General features: G+C 41.6%; 2 protein-coding genes across 2 annotated transcripts in view; one reads left to right on the forward strand and one right to left on the reverse strand.

Moving 5' to 3' along the window:
- The first annotated feature begins 57 nt into the window (after nt 1-57).
- zdhhc12b (zinc finger DHHC-type palmitoyltransferase 12b) lies at nt 58-6,710 on the forward strand. The gene is made up of 5 exons (XM_039779798.1): nt 58-677; nt 1,364-1,503; nt 2,721-2,813; nt 5,768-5,934; nt 6,031-6,710. Exons 1-5 carry the CDS (start codon nt 581-583, stop codon nt 6,344-6,346), a joined length of 813 nt encoding a protein of 270 aa, XP_039635732.1. The 5' UTR covers nt 58-580; the 3' UTR covers nt 6,347-6,710.
- A 2,203-nt stretch (nt 6,711-8,913) lies between these two features.
- The window catches only part of pkn3 (protein kinase N3), a 54,408-nt gene continuing 49,664 nt past the window's right edge, over nt 8,914-13,657 (reverse strand). Inside the window, exons 19-21 of the mRNA XM_039779799.1 lie at nt 13,492-13,634; nt 9,222-9,329; nt 8,914-9,081 (exon numbers count right to left, since the gene is read on the reverse strand). Of these exons, the coding sequence (XP_039635733.1) occupies nt 8,929-9,081; nt 9,222-9,329; nt 13,492-13,634 (404 nt within the window). The 3' untranslated portion in view covers nt 8,914-8,928. The remainder of the gene's footprint in view (nt 9,082-9,221; nt 9,330-13,491; nt 13,635-13,657) is intronic.

The raw sequence follows: 13,657 nt of genomic DNA on the forward strand, positions 1-13,657 counted from the left end.
GTCATACTCGACTACCTTTTTAACGTAAAGGTCCAATAGCTATTTTTCAACTTTTTCAGGATAAGTTTGAGAATGTTTTACATTTTTGAGGAGGAGGTTGATCTATCATCTCGGGGCAGTGTTGCGTTTAATGTCCCTCCCGGCCACTCTATCCTGGGCTGTCTCGTGACCGGCGCTGGCCAATCACAGCTGAGACTGCACAGGGACGACAACAACAACAAAATAAATGCAGAAGAATGCTAGAACGAACCAAGCTTAAACTCAAATATTGTGTATTTTTACTTGTATATTCAGCGTTTGGCTCAGTCACAAATGAAAAACCAAATAGATTGAACCGTCGCAGGCTAGCGCTAGTGTTAGTTAATGCCCTGGCGACATTAACGTTAGCTAACGCTAGCTTTCTGACGGGACGCTTTTTTATGTTTCAGGAATGCTAGTTGTTTAGGTTAACGTGCTGGATATCATTTTGCCATTAGCTAAGGCTACTATCGTTACACACCGACTATCCGGTCACTCTGAACCGAACATCCAGGTCCATCTAAAGATAGCGATGGACGCTCTAACATGCTAGTATAGGACCATGTTCAAAAATGTTTTTGGCTCAGGGTTTCTGGTAAGAACAGCTCATGTGATTTTGACATGGGTCATAACGTTAATACTCTTCCTACATGATACAGGTAAGCCTGTCATACATTTACATGATACATAGCTTTACATTATGTGTAGCTGTAGGTTTAAAGTAATGTATAATATGTGTAATTGCCATTACACATTATTAATGTATAATGGCAATACCATATCCTGATGTTATCTGAGAAAGAAAACTAAGGTTACTGTCCAGATTGGCATTAGAGCTGGGCAATATATCGATATTATATCGATATCGTGATATGAAACTAGATATCGTCTAAGGTTTTGGATATCGTAATATTGTAATATGGCATATGTGTTGTCTTTTCCTGGTTTTAAAGGCTGCATTACAGTAAAGTTATGTCATTTTCTGAACTTACCAGATTGTTGTAACTGTTCTATTATTTGCCTTTACCCACTTAGTCATTATATCCACATTACTGATGATTATTTATCAAAACTCTCATTGTGTCAATATTTTGTGAAAGCACCATTAGTCAACACTACAGTATCGTTGTGGTATCGATATCGAGGTATTTGGTCAAAAATATTGTGATATTTGATTTTCTCCATATCGCCCAGCCCTAATTGGCATTAACGCTATTAACTTAATAGCCATGATTTATGAAATAAACTTGCTTCAGGGCAAGCCTTTGGAACCTGAGACCTCTCAGCAGGACTACAGTATGTATTATTGAATTAAAGCATAGTTTGCTGTTTTGGGGGTTTTTAGAGCTGAGGAAGCAGGAGGAGACAGGCCAGCTTGTCCAGCCTGTGCTCTTCGTCCTGTTGGTGCTGGTGTCGGTGTTGCTCTATTTCGCCGTTTCTCTGATGGACCCAGGCTTCATTTTGTCTGATGACAGCGATTTACAGGTGAGTAATGATCCATATATATATATCTCTCCTTAGCCATATCACAAATCTTTGTCAAAATGGTTGGTGTCAGGAGTCAAAGAAGCGGCTGTAATGGTTTGACTGGGACTAGGAGCCTACTTGGTAACATAAAGGCAGTTGAGTAGATGTTGACGGTTAAAAACGGGCTGATAATGTCTGGGACACCCGTTTAGGGATACTGGCGTGTGTAAAAAAAAAAAACTATACTAATCATCATGGGGCTGCTACTAACGGTTATTTTATTTATCGATTCATCTGCCGGTAATTGTTTCGATTAATCAGTTGGTCTTTAAATTGTCAGAAAATAGTGAAAATGTTGACAAATTGTTGCAGCTCTAAATCATTGCAATCATTTTATTAACCAAACAAAATTATATTTAAAATATTAAATATACACATACAATTATTTGTTGTCTTATAACAATTTTGTTTATTTTTATTTAAAAGGATTGGCTCCCTGACCTGAGACACATGTACTGCTTCCTCATGCCATTGCAGATGTATTGTGTTGCAATGCAGGTGTTGCATGCTTTTGATGCATCCCTGTTTTGCAGTCAGGAGGCTACATTTGTATGCCAGGGAAGAGGCTTATGGAATCTTAGGAGTAATCTAACATTGTTAGTGGTTTGTGTTGGTTTATGCAATTCATAGTATCTTGTGAAAAGGAGTGTGCAGTAGTGTTTGGCTACTTAAAGGTGCACTATGAGTTCCTGCATGGTTTCAGCGCAATTTCATTTTTGTCTCAAATCGTAGGCATCTCTCCTTGATCCGCTAGCCGCCTGCCCCCTGAACACACCGTGAAAAAGCCCGGTCTCGGGAGAAAAGAGTTAGTCATGACAGTTACGGAAACATGGGGGGAGGGGCGAACTTGCTCTGTTTTGTTTGGTATTTACTTGGAACGTCAACAGAAGTGATATCATGCAGGAACTCATAGTGCACCTTTAAGTTAAGTTAAGAGTCTGAGTAACACATTTTGTTCCTTCATGTTTTTAATCTGCTTGAATGACCATAAACTATCTGAATCTTATTGAGCTATTACCATACCATACACCAGTTCTGATAAACAACTTTTGATAAAGACCCAGAAGTCTGGGTATATCAGACCTGTTGTAAATGACAAATAAGCACATGATAAATACTTGAACTGAAAATATGCAGTGGCTTCCCTGACCAGTTTGTCCTGTGTGTTTGGCCAGTTCACGCTGGGAGTGACTGAGGAGCAGCAGGACATGATCCCACCCACCACCAAATCCCTTCGGCAGCGCCGTTGTGGCCACTGTCTGCTGCAGGTACCCTTCACACCGTATCATCACGCTGCCATGGGCTCATGTGGCATGTGGTTGTTCTTTCAGGATTCAATTCAACTTTATTTATAGTGTCAAATCATAACAGAAGTTATCTCAGGACACTTAACTGATAGATTAGGTCTAACCCACACTCTATAATTTACAGAGACCCAACAATTCATCCCCCAAGAGCAAGCATTTGGTGCGATGAGAACACTTTGATACGGATAACACACACAGGTTTCTGAAGCAGAAAGAGTGTCAAAGTCAGTTTTTTTAACTTTCTTTTTGGTCAATTTCTATGCTTGATTTCATATTTTCATCTTGTTATATTTGAGTGTGACGGTTCAGTCTTGACTTAGAAAACAGTAGTTTGACTTTTCAGGGGCTTTAACTCACGCTTGTCAAGAATGGAACTTTATTCATGTGTTTTAAATGATAACCTAATGATAAAATATCTGGTGGTGACTGTCAGATGAAGTAAAGAATCTTGAGTTAAAGGGTAATTTAGTTTTTTTCCCAAGCATTTGTGTCTAAGTGACTAATCTAAATCTAAAAATTTTTAAAATTGGTCCATTAATGAGCGAGACAACTGTAACTAAACCCCACCAGACTCCATTTAAATAAACAATACTTTAGCATGTATAAAGTCAGCCTCTTTTCACTAGCCTCGTGAGACCGTCCTGATCTTGCGAGCTCCAGTTTTCCACTCGCAGATCAGTCTGGCATCTTGAGATAGAGAAAATTTGGAGCCGTTCACCAAACAACCGACCAATCAGCGTTTGTTTTGAGGCGGGTTTGGGTGGTGATAGACAGATGGTTTATCCAATCAGCTAACCAGTATTTTCAGACAGTGGTAGCCCTAATTCTGTTAGCCACTCGCTAATGCTTTTTTCTCTTGGATCCTTCTTTTGGAATATGGACCGGGAACCTGAAAGGGTGCCTTTCATTCCTAAATTCTCGTTACTGCAGCAGCAGGGGTAGCCTAGCTTCTGGTTGTATTTTCATACGCTTCGTTGATCTGATTGGTTGATTTGGCCCGTATATCACCAACATAGGTGGTGATAGACAGATGGTTTATCCAATCAGCTAACCAGTATTTTCGCCTCTTCCCAAAAGTTCTCCAATGGTAAGTTCCCAGATGGATATGCCGAGCAAATGTGAAGCAATCCATCAGGCGGAGTCAGGTTATCTTTTCACATGTAAAGGGGTAAATTAAGGGTTTATTTCAACCAAACTAGAGTGCTGGTTGTTGGAGCAGCAATCTGGTAGGTTTGGCGATAGCGATTCTTCAGTTTCATGTTAAACAAAAATAATCTAATTCTTTAACAAACAGGTCTTACTCTAACAAAAAGGCAGACCTCTGTAGGGTTCCTTTCTTGAATGTTGTCAGACACTTAGAATAATAATCTGAGCACGTCAGTGGTAAAACAAGCACTTTTTGTGGACGTAAATTGAAGGTGTGCCCAATCTTTTACATTGTAGCTTGTTTCACCGCTGCCGACTGCAGCGATCTCGTTTAATACTGGACCAATGTCAAAGATTGGTGTTCCCATCAGTCACAAAAACACAACCAAAGTTAAGATTTAATTTTTTGTAAAAACTGGGTTTCTGAGCCTGTGGGATTGATTGATTGATTGATTGATTGATTGATTGATTGATTGATTGTCTGTAGACATGGTGTTTGTAATTTGTCGTCTTTCTGTGGTGCCAGGCTGAAATGTGACACTTGAAGTTCTACAGAACTAAGAGTCTCAGTAGTATAGAATAACAGATGGGTTGCCAAGCAGCACGGTTCTATGTTACACACCTGTACCACTTCCAGTGAACACAAAACAACATATGATACAGGCACAGCAGTTATTTAAGGAGGCAGGTCACTGTGTACAGCAGTGTACAGGAATTGATTGTATGTCTGTCTTTAGTCTTTTCCTTCTTTCTGTAAGATCCAAGCCAATTAAAAGTACAATCATGTTCCAAATGTAATATGAAGTTTAACCCTTCTATGAAACATGTAAACACTAGATTGGAACCTGATATTACTCTCAAATCGATTGACAGGTCTTTTAATTGACTCACACGAGCCGACGACGACCAAATCTGGTGTATTTTGTACCAGTTAGTCCTCAGCTTCCATTATGAATGATCATGATTCAGAGAGGAACATTTGTTCCTATTGTGATACTCAAAAATCAAAAGAATTTACCAGATAGGACAGCAGCAAAAAAGTCAGAAAGAAGTCCAGGTTAAAGCAAAATCTGTGATTTCTTTATAAAAACATTATATATTTCAAAAAATACTTGTTGGAAACGGTGTGTGTGTGTGTGTGTGTGTGTGTGTGTGTGTGTGTGTGTGTGCATGCGTGCGTTTGTGCGCGTGCAAACAAGAGTCTGTCAATGCGCATTGCGCAGCAGCTCGTTCTTTGGCTCAGCACCTTAAGCATCCCAGAGCAGAGAATAAATTTGGCTGGGTGGTTAATAACACATTTTTCTGTGGTGTGACCAACTCACAAACTCACACCCATTTATTTTTGCTTTACCAGGTCTGTAAGTGTATCTCTGTTCTAAATATCACAAGTGAAGATTATCCAAGTGCTTTCTGAATAGCTCAGTTATATTTCCATGTTTTATTCTGGCATGCAGCTTTTTCTTCTCCTCACACTGACATAAACCTTTGATATTTCAGTTTTATGATGGTGAAGCCATGAACACAGATGAGATCTCTCCAGCTTCAGTTATCTCATTACAACTTGTTTTCCAGGCTGACGAGCAAGAGCAGCTGTTTTCTTGCACACACATTGGCTTTACAGAACACTGGCCAGGGCTAGTTCAAATCAGGCCTGGCTGTTAACCAGTGTTCAAACAACAGGGTTTCGATCCACATAGCATGAAAGTTTGTTTTTTAATAGAAAAATATATTTATGTTTCTCTAACTGCAAAGACCTTTATTCCAAGCAGCAGCCAATGAGATCAAAGCACTGCCAGACGTGTCAGCACTGTGTCCGGCGTTACGACCATCACTGCCCCTGGATTGAGAACTGTGTGGGTGAGAGGAACCACCGCTGGTTTGTGCTTTACCTTGCTGTCCAGCTGCTAGTGCTGCTGTGGGGGCTGCACATTGCCTGGTGAGTACAACACGGCCACCAATCATCTGCGCTGGCAGATTTATACTGCAGCTGCATAGCCTCCACAAATTGCTTCTTTATTGCTTGTTTCATCAGGACGGGCTTCAGTTACGCACCCACATGGCAGCTGTGGTTGCGTGCCAATGGCACGCTGCTGGCCGTGGCCGTGCTGGTGGCTCTGCTCTCGCTGATTGTGCTGCTCTTGCTCGGCTCCCACCTTTACCTGGTTTCTCTCAACACCACCACCTGGGAGTTCATGTCACGCCACCGCATCTCCTACCTCAAGCACTGCGGCGCTGATGAAAACCCCTTTGACCGTGGCACCTTCCACAACCTTTGGGGTTTCTTCTGCGTGTGGGGCACAGTGGTGTGGGAACAGGTGTACTTCAGGGAGGGCAGCGACCAAGTCTAGTGACACATGACAAGCATTAACACGCGGGAAGGAATTTCACTCACGAACAACCTTCCTGGATTTTGGGATCAGACGCTTGACCACAAAGTTGAGAGATAAACTATCCTTGTGTGCGGTTTACCTTTTATGTAAACGCTAATGTTGTCCCACATTTCCGTTCATATCAACATATCTTTCATTGGTTCATCCCTGCACTGTTGTTACAGTCCACATTTCCTGTTTTTTCCTCCTCTCCCCATGTAGCTGTTAACAGTTTGAATAGCAGGTTAACAGCACTACAGCCCTTATTCTAACAATTGTTTACAGCCATTCAGGTATACAGTACCATTTCCCCAAGACAGGCACCTTACTAATTGATTTTAAGGCTTTAGAGGATTTAATGCAGCCCTGTCCTTTGTCTTTCATGCCTTCCTGCTATATTCCACTTCATTTCTTTCATTATTAACATATTTCATATCATTTTGTTTTTACTTCTTTTATTACATTCAACTCTTTATTTTATTACATATGCTTCATAAACCATTCATTTTATAAATTATATTGGTTAGGTTCATGCACTAAATCCAAATCTATAGTGTATTATTGTATTGTTTGTTATAAAATTTTATTTGTTGTTTTAGTGTAGAAAGCTTAATTCTGTTCTCATTTCATGTGATACATTGCTGTTACTGCTGAGTTTGGTCCACTTGATTCAGCAGCTTTTTCTTACCTTAATACTGTAAAGGATCTGTCTTATATTTTCCATGCATTTATATATTCCACTGTATTTAATCCAACCGGGCATTACAAGATGCTACTGTTTCAATGTACTGTCACTATTATAGCTGTATTTTATATTGCATCTTCCATTTTTTGGGCTCTTCTTTTTTATATAAAGTAATAATATTTCCATTTGTATATTTTCATGTGTGTTATTTGAATTATATGCATACTGTCATGGATATTTTTACAACTGTTATACATCAAATACATCTTCATTAAGCTTTCCTTGTATAAGTCATTATTTATATTTTTTTATTTTCTTTTTTGTTTCTACATATTGCTGTGTTTGTTATTTCCTATTTTCAGTATATTCCTCCTTTCTTTCAAAATACTTGCTGTACTGTATAATGTATGTTTGGCCTTCATGTTCTTTTCTTATTTTTAATATTTTTTTTTTTGTGTCATTGTTCATTTATCAATGTCCATGTCAGCTGCCGGTCACTGGTATCTGAAGGACTTTTTAGTGCGTTAGTGTGCATAGAGATGATGTGAACCTGGAACTGTGTGGACATGAAAAAGGCAGGACTGGTTTCTCAGCTTCTGTTGATTAAAGGTTTGTGAAAAAAGGGGGTTAAAAACAGGAGCTGCCTTTCCTGTGTGTGCTTGGCAGTCCTTTTGGTCAAGTCATGAAAAAAAGTCATTTGGTCTGTGATCCTTGGTCTCTGAGCAAAAAGGAGGCTTCATCTTTGGCCTTAGTCCATTCCCTTTACTGTATCAATGTTATTTGTCATGTGATGTGTGTCCTGTCTGTTTCCTGACGTTGTTGTGTGTGTGTATCTCTCTCTATATATATTTATCTTTTCTTCTTCTTTTTTTATCTATTTATATTTATTATCTTTTTTATTATAATATTAATTATATATATATATATATATAATATATATATATATATATATATATATATAATAATATATATACATACATACATACATACATACATACATACATATACCTCCTAAAAAAGGACCCTTCCAATAGTGGTCCAATATTTTTCTCATTAAATCTTTCCTCACCTCCACACCACACCGTAATATTTTTATTTGTAATCTTTTGCATGTTTGTGTGCTGCTGTACCTGTATGTGTAACACACATACTGTGTGTGCGCTGTGCATGAGCCTAAGCACATTTTACTAATTTGCTGTTAAAATAACAATGAAATGCTGCGCTATTGACTGTAGACCAGGTTTTTGTTGGTCAATGACGTGATCACTTCCCGCTGCCTCAAGATAGCAATACGCCCAGAATGCACCTGAACACACCTCCCTGTAAGACCAGCGCATGGGCACACAGATGGGCGCAGGTGCATTTGCTATTTAAACGACGCGGGCACTGGATGGGAAATTGACAACTGTGTCGGTCTTAAACTAGCAGACACTTGTGTTAGGCTGTCGTAAGCAATATTGTACACATTAACGGCACATCAATATCTCAATAAAAGTGGGAAGTGGGAAATGTTACATGAAGACAAATGTGGCATTCTTACTCTCGAACTTGGCCAATAAACTTAGTACACAACTGATGTGAATATCCCATTCATTCTGATGTTGCAGCACACAACTGTTCGATGCCTATAGGTTTCCAAAAGTTGATATTCTACTGATTCTAGTTTGTTGTTAGTTCAAATAAGCTGTATTGTGAAAATGTGAATGTTTAAGAAATGTCTAAGGGCAGTAGAACTTTACTACATCAAGGCAAACGGAGGACTGAAGTAAAAAACAAACAAAAAAATGCATGAGATAAAGAACTAAAGAAAATATTTGTCTTTTGAAGCTGAAGTACAGTTACTGTATTTGTCCTGAGTTAAAGCTCTAAAGAACAGTCAGTCAGATACTTGTTTTGTAATGAAGAAGTGAAGAGCAAGATGATTAGCAGCGCCTGGCTGGATAATGACCTGAAAGAATTTGTGTCTTTTGATCTCCGAGGCGTCTTCCTCTCCTGCTCCGAGTCTCATCTCAGGGGTTTTCTGCAGCAGCTACAACAGTGAGAGAAAGTGAGGGGAGTCAGTACACACAGAAGAGGGACACACAAGCCTCAGATCATTCAGAATGAGGCATTTGTCTAAAAAGACCAGTAGAAACTCATGTAATAAAATCCATTTGATGGGAAACCAACCTTTTGAATGAGGGACACAGACTCAGGAGAAAGAAAGCGAGGGTAGCGCACATCATCGTTGACGATGCTGTCAAACACCTCTTCTTCATCATCACCTGGGAAAGGAGACTGAAAGACAACAGAGAGCAGCAGAAACTTAATACAGATTCTGTTCCACCTGTGGTTATATTATAATACAGGTAGATCACCTGAGTTAGTGTGTGCATTTTAGCTAAATATTGGATACATATTTGGAAGGTGTCTACAGATCTTAATAAACTTTGTTGTACTTCCTGCATATAGGTTCCCATTTTTCAAGTCTGTCTTAAAACAATAATCACATGCGCACATATACATTGTTTTTCGCTGTACCGGTTCTTTCTGGCCATACTGACAAAATCCAATCAATTTCCAGTGAGTGTAAATTTTGTTAAATTGAGCTGTTGTGGTCTATCATGCAAGCCTACAATTGGTATGGCCCTTCACCAGGTCTGGATTAACCCAAAATGAGCTAGCTCCACCAGCTAGGTTGAAATAATTTGGTTACCGTGTAAGCAGAGTATAAATGGAAATATTAAAAGGCATTTGTTATGTAGGGGTTTGTATTTTTGCTGTGTTTCTCTTATCGTATCAAGACTCTCTCTCCACCGTTACATATTCGGGGAACTCTTTAAGACACCCTGTAAGGAGACAGTGCTGCCCAAGCCCAGATAGTTTAATAACCAACTGTTCTAAAAAGAACACTATGAAACCATAAACCAGGTCAAGGCCCAGCAAGTTGCAAAGGCCAAGCCTGAAAGGCAGAGGGGCTGCCGGGAGGAGATTACAAGATGTAAGATCAACTCAAGGAACACATTGAGGCCCAAACCTTTTCTTTGTTCATTTTTGCCGGCTCTGAATGCACTCCAGGAACAGACCCACAATGGCTGTACTTTACAAGGAGCCAGCCCAAGGTTCTGTAAATGGGCCTGGGCCTCCTGTGTTGTCCTCACCACAGGCCCTGGCAAGCCCAAAGCTAGGATGTGGTAACTGTCAGGGGCCAGGCACCAGCCTGAGCCCTGCAAGAAGGGGCGGAAATGGTTCGCGCTCACCTGAGACAGCAAGACCCTCTGGAGCGGGGGCTCCAAGGCGCCCTTTGGATGAGGGGAGGAATAGCCCAAAACTACATCATGTGGACGCAAAGAGGAGCCACCAGATGAAGTCTCACTCCGTCAGCTTGAATTCTCAGAGAAGAGGCTGGAGGAGAGTGGAAGGGGGAAAGGCATAAAGCAGACCCTGAGCCATAAGAGGTAGCATAGGGCTGCAGGTACCAAACCCGGGCCGCTGCGGCAAGGACTAAGCCTTAGTACATGGGGCACGTCGCCCTCCTGGAATCCAGAACCATGCACAGGAAAGTTGATACCTGGGAAGGCTGGAGCTCACCATTTTTGCAGGTCCAGGCTCTGAATGCGCTCCAGGAGCAGATCCAATCCAATCCACTTTATTTCTACAGCACATTTAAAAACACAAAGTTTCCAAAGTGCTGCACAGAAGACTCAGAACATACAAACAATTAATATAAAATTATTTAAACAAAAATAAAAACATCAAGTTTAAAAATATAAAATATAGAAAGAATAAAAGAAAGAATAAACACCACAGTGGACCACATAACTCACACAGAATTAAAAGCCAAAGATCCACATGATAGCTGCATTGTACCTCCAAGGCCCATCAATTAGCCAATCATTGAGATGACTGAGGATCCTTAGCCCTCACTGCCTATGAGTGCAATAACTGCCTCCATACAGCGGTGATGTCCGGAGAGCTAGTGAAATGCCGAAAGCAGAACCTGAGACTTAACATCCGGCCCGTGAAGCCAAACCTCAGGAAAGCCAGTGACCCTGCCAGAGTGGTATCTGGGAGTGCGGGTCCCTGAGGTAGTGATGGTTTGCCGTCAACATCTTGCGTCCCAGGGGGAGAAGGTACTTGCTTGAGCCCCCTGAGATCTAGAAAAGGACTACATCTGTTGTCCTGCTTGGAGACCAAGAAATAGCCCAGCCTGCAGATCCCCAGACAGGCTACTTTTAGCCAAGGAGGTCCCTGTCCCTGTCCTCGGAACCTCTACTGGATGAGGGTCTTCACCAGCTTTATGAAAAGGTGGGAGACCTCGTCACAAGAGATCATTTACAGCAATTTACTACTAGGCTATAGCGCAATTTATCACGCAGTTTATTGCGCAGATTATTTTGTGCAGCTTAATGTGTGATTTATTATGCAGTTTACTACGCAGCTTAATGGAATTACTGCACGGCTTACAGCGCAGCTTATTGCACCCTTGCGTAGAGGTCTCCTGGTCTCATGCCAGAACCTTCACTGGTGGCCGAGGTTCAGAGATTCTCACCCCTTTGAAGCCCCTGGCACACCCAGAAAGGCCAACAAAAATCTTCTGTGCACAGCGACGGTCCTCCTGCGCTGGCTGCAGAGGCCGCGGGCAGGACAAAAGCCCTGCCTGGGGTCTCTGCCTGCTCCCTCATAATAGGTCACATTTTATGTTCTATGAAATCGTCCTGCCAGAGGTGTCCCTTTTGCCAGTTAGCCGACTTGACTTAGCTCAGCAGGAACCCCGTCAGGTGCGTCAGCTTACGAATGCAAGCAATACACTGGAGAGGAAGACACAGCCGCTGCAACCGGGAGGCTGCTTTTTGAAGGCCTAAAGATAGAGGGAGGGAGGGAACCTGCCAGGACCCTGAACACTGCACTCACTGTTCCAGTGTCCAATTTCGACAGAAAGAGAATGATCTGCTTGCTTCCTTTCAAAAAAGCAGCAACGGCCCTCCTTAGTACGTGCCGTTTTTAAACCCTTATTTGATGGCTCCTTGACTCCTCAGTCCTCGGCTGAACCTGAAGTTGTTCTGTCCCTCCTCAGCGAAGGCCGTCTCAAAGCTCTTATTTCTGCCCTAAGGACCGAGGAACGAGCATCGAGGAGGGATAATCGAGGAGCTATAGGCGAGGATACACAAGAGCAGCCTTTCTGGAAGCCGTGCAGCTGAAGGAGTTGCTAAGTCCGCCCAAAAAGCGGACAAACTCATGTGACGCTTCAGAGGAAAGGACATCTCATCACTCTAAAAACACATTTGCTTGTTGCGTCTCTCCCGTGCCTTCTCGGTGGGAGGGACTAAGACGTGAGTAAGGGAGACAAGTGGAGGACTCAAGGAGGCAATTTAAGGGTTATGAAATGCAGCCCCTGTGTATTTATGGGGGGTTAAATATGGTTTTGTATTTTTGCTGTGTGTGTGCCTCCTCCCTCTCTTCTCCAAGTTGGCTGGTGATTGCTTGAGTGACCACACCTGTGTTCACTAAGCTCCCTGGATAAAGGAGGCAGGAGACTCTGCAACTTCCTCTTCTTTTCATTTGTTGTGCCGGCTGACAGCAAACTTTTGGTTTGAAGAGTTAGAGGTCAGCTAGGCCTAGTTTTGTTAAATTAATTAAATGTTTTTATCAAAACCTCCAGGTCCCATCCTCCTCAACATCTTGTGAACCTTTTGCTTATGATAACAATAAGCACTTTACCATACAACTTTGCCATTCATTTTCAATTGTCGTGTTATTGTCCCCGGTACCATTGACAAGCATCTCCCATCCTTCCTTCAGCCATTAAACACCAATGGTTACTCCCTGATTTCTATTGGGACATAACATATTTGGAATACATACAGTAACTCGATTTTGACACAGGGACCTTCTACAAAATGGGGCCTCAAGATCAGTTTTTGGGCGAAAAAGCTCTAAAAAACGACAGTACAATACCTGCTCAGCAGTAGGCAGATACCATTAGAGACTAGTTGGTGAACATAGTGAAGCATTTAGCAGCTAAAGAGACTAATTTTCCCTCAGGAGTTGGTAGAAAACAGAGCTAAAAGAGAGTGAATGTTGGACTTGACATGGACACTAATCTGCATCAACGGAAGTACATTTCCAAGAGACTTGCCTGTCCCTCATTTCCGCTCTGTTTGCTTCGGGAAACAACAAGAAACTTCGAGCTAGCAAACTACACCCAAATTTTGGCAACAAGACAGGTCAGCTTGGTTTCTTTCTGTGAATGTTTGTAAAGAATTAACAAATAAAATGTTTACCACATTTACTATCTAACTGGGATGTTTTGGTACTGATTGGAGAGGATTGCTGTGAACGAAGTGTATGTATGTGTATACAGCTAATTTAAATAGCTCACCTCATGCTCCCCTGAGCAGTTGCCTGCCTAGCTTTTGCATTGTTCAGGTTGGTAATTACTGGTTATGTTTATACTGACCTCCCCCACCAGCATCTCATAGATGAGCACCCCCAGCCCCCACCAGTCCACACTGCGGGTGTAGTTGTTGTCTGTCAGCACTTCTGGGGCCAGAAATTCTGGTGTGCCGCAGAATGTTGAGGTGCGATCCCCATGGCCCATGCCTACACACAGTAAAGCCTTACTT

This window comes from Perca fluviatilis, chromosome 17 (genome assembly GCF_010015445.1).
Source record: "Perca fluviatilis chromosome 17, GENO_Pfluv_1.0, whole genome shotgun sequence".
In the NCBI taxonomy this organism is placed as follows: Eukaryota; Metazoa; Chordata; class Actinopteri; order Perciformes; family Percidae; genus Perca; species Perca fluviatilis.

Excerpts from the sequence above, each read along its gene's own strand:
- zdhhc12b (XM_039779798.1), top strand. The coding sequence starts at position 581 with ATGTTCAAAAATGTTTTTGGCTCAGGGTTTCTGGTAAGAACAGCTCAT. Across the intron at positions 2,814-5,767 it reads GTGGCCACTGTCTGCTGCAG|CAGCCAATGAGATCAAAGCA; the intron begins GTACCCTTCACA and ends TATTCCAAGCAG. Across the intron at positions 5,935-6,030 it reads TGGGGGCTGCACATTGCCTG|GACGGGCTTCAGTTACGCAC; the intron begins GTGAGTACAACA and ends TTGTTTCATCAG.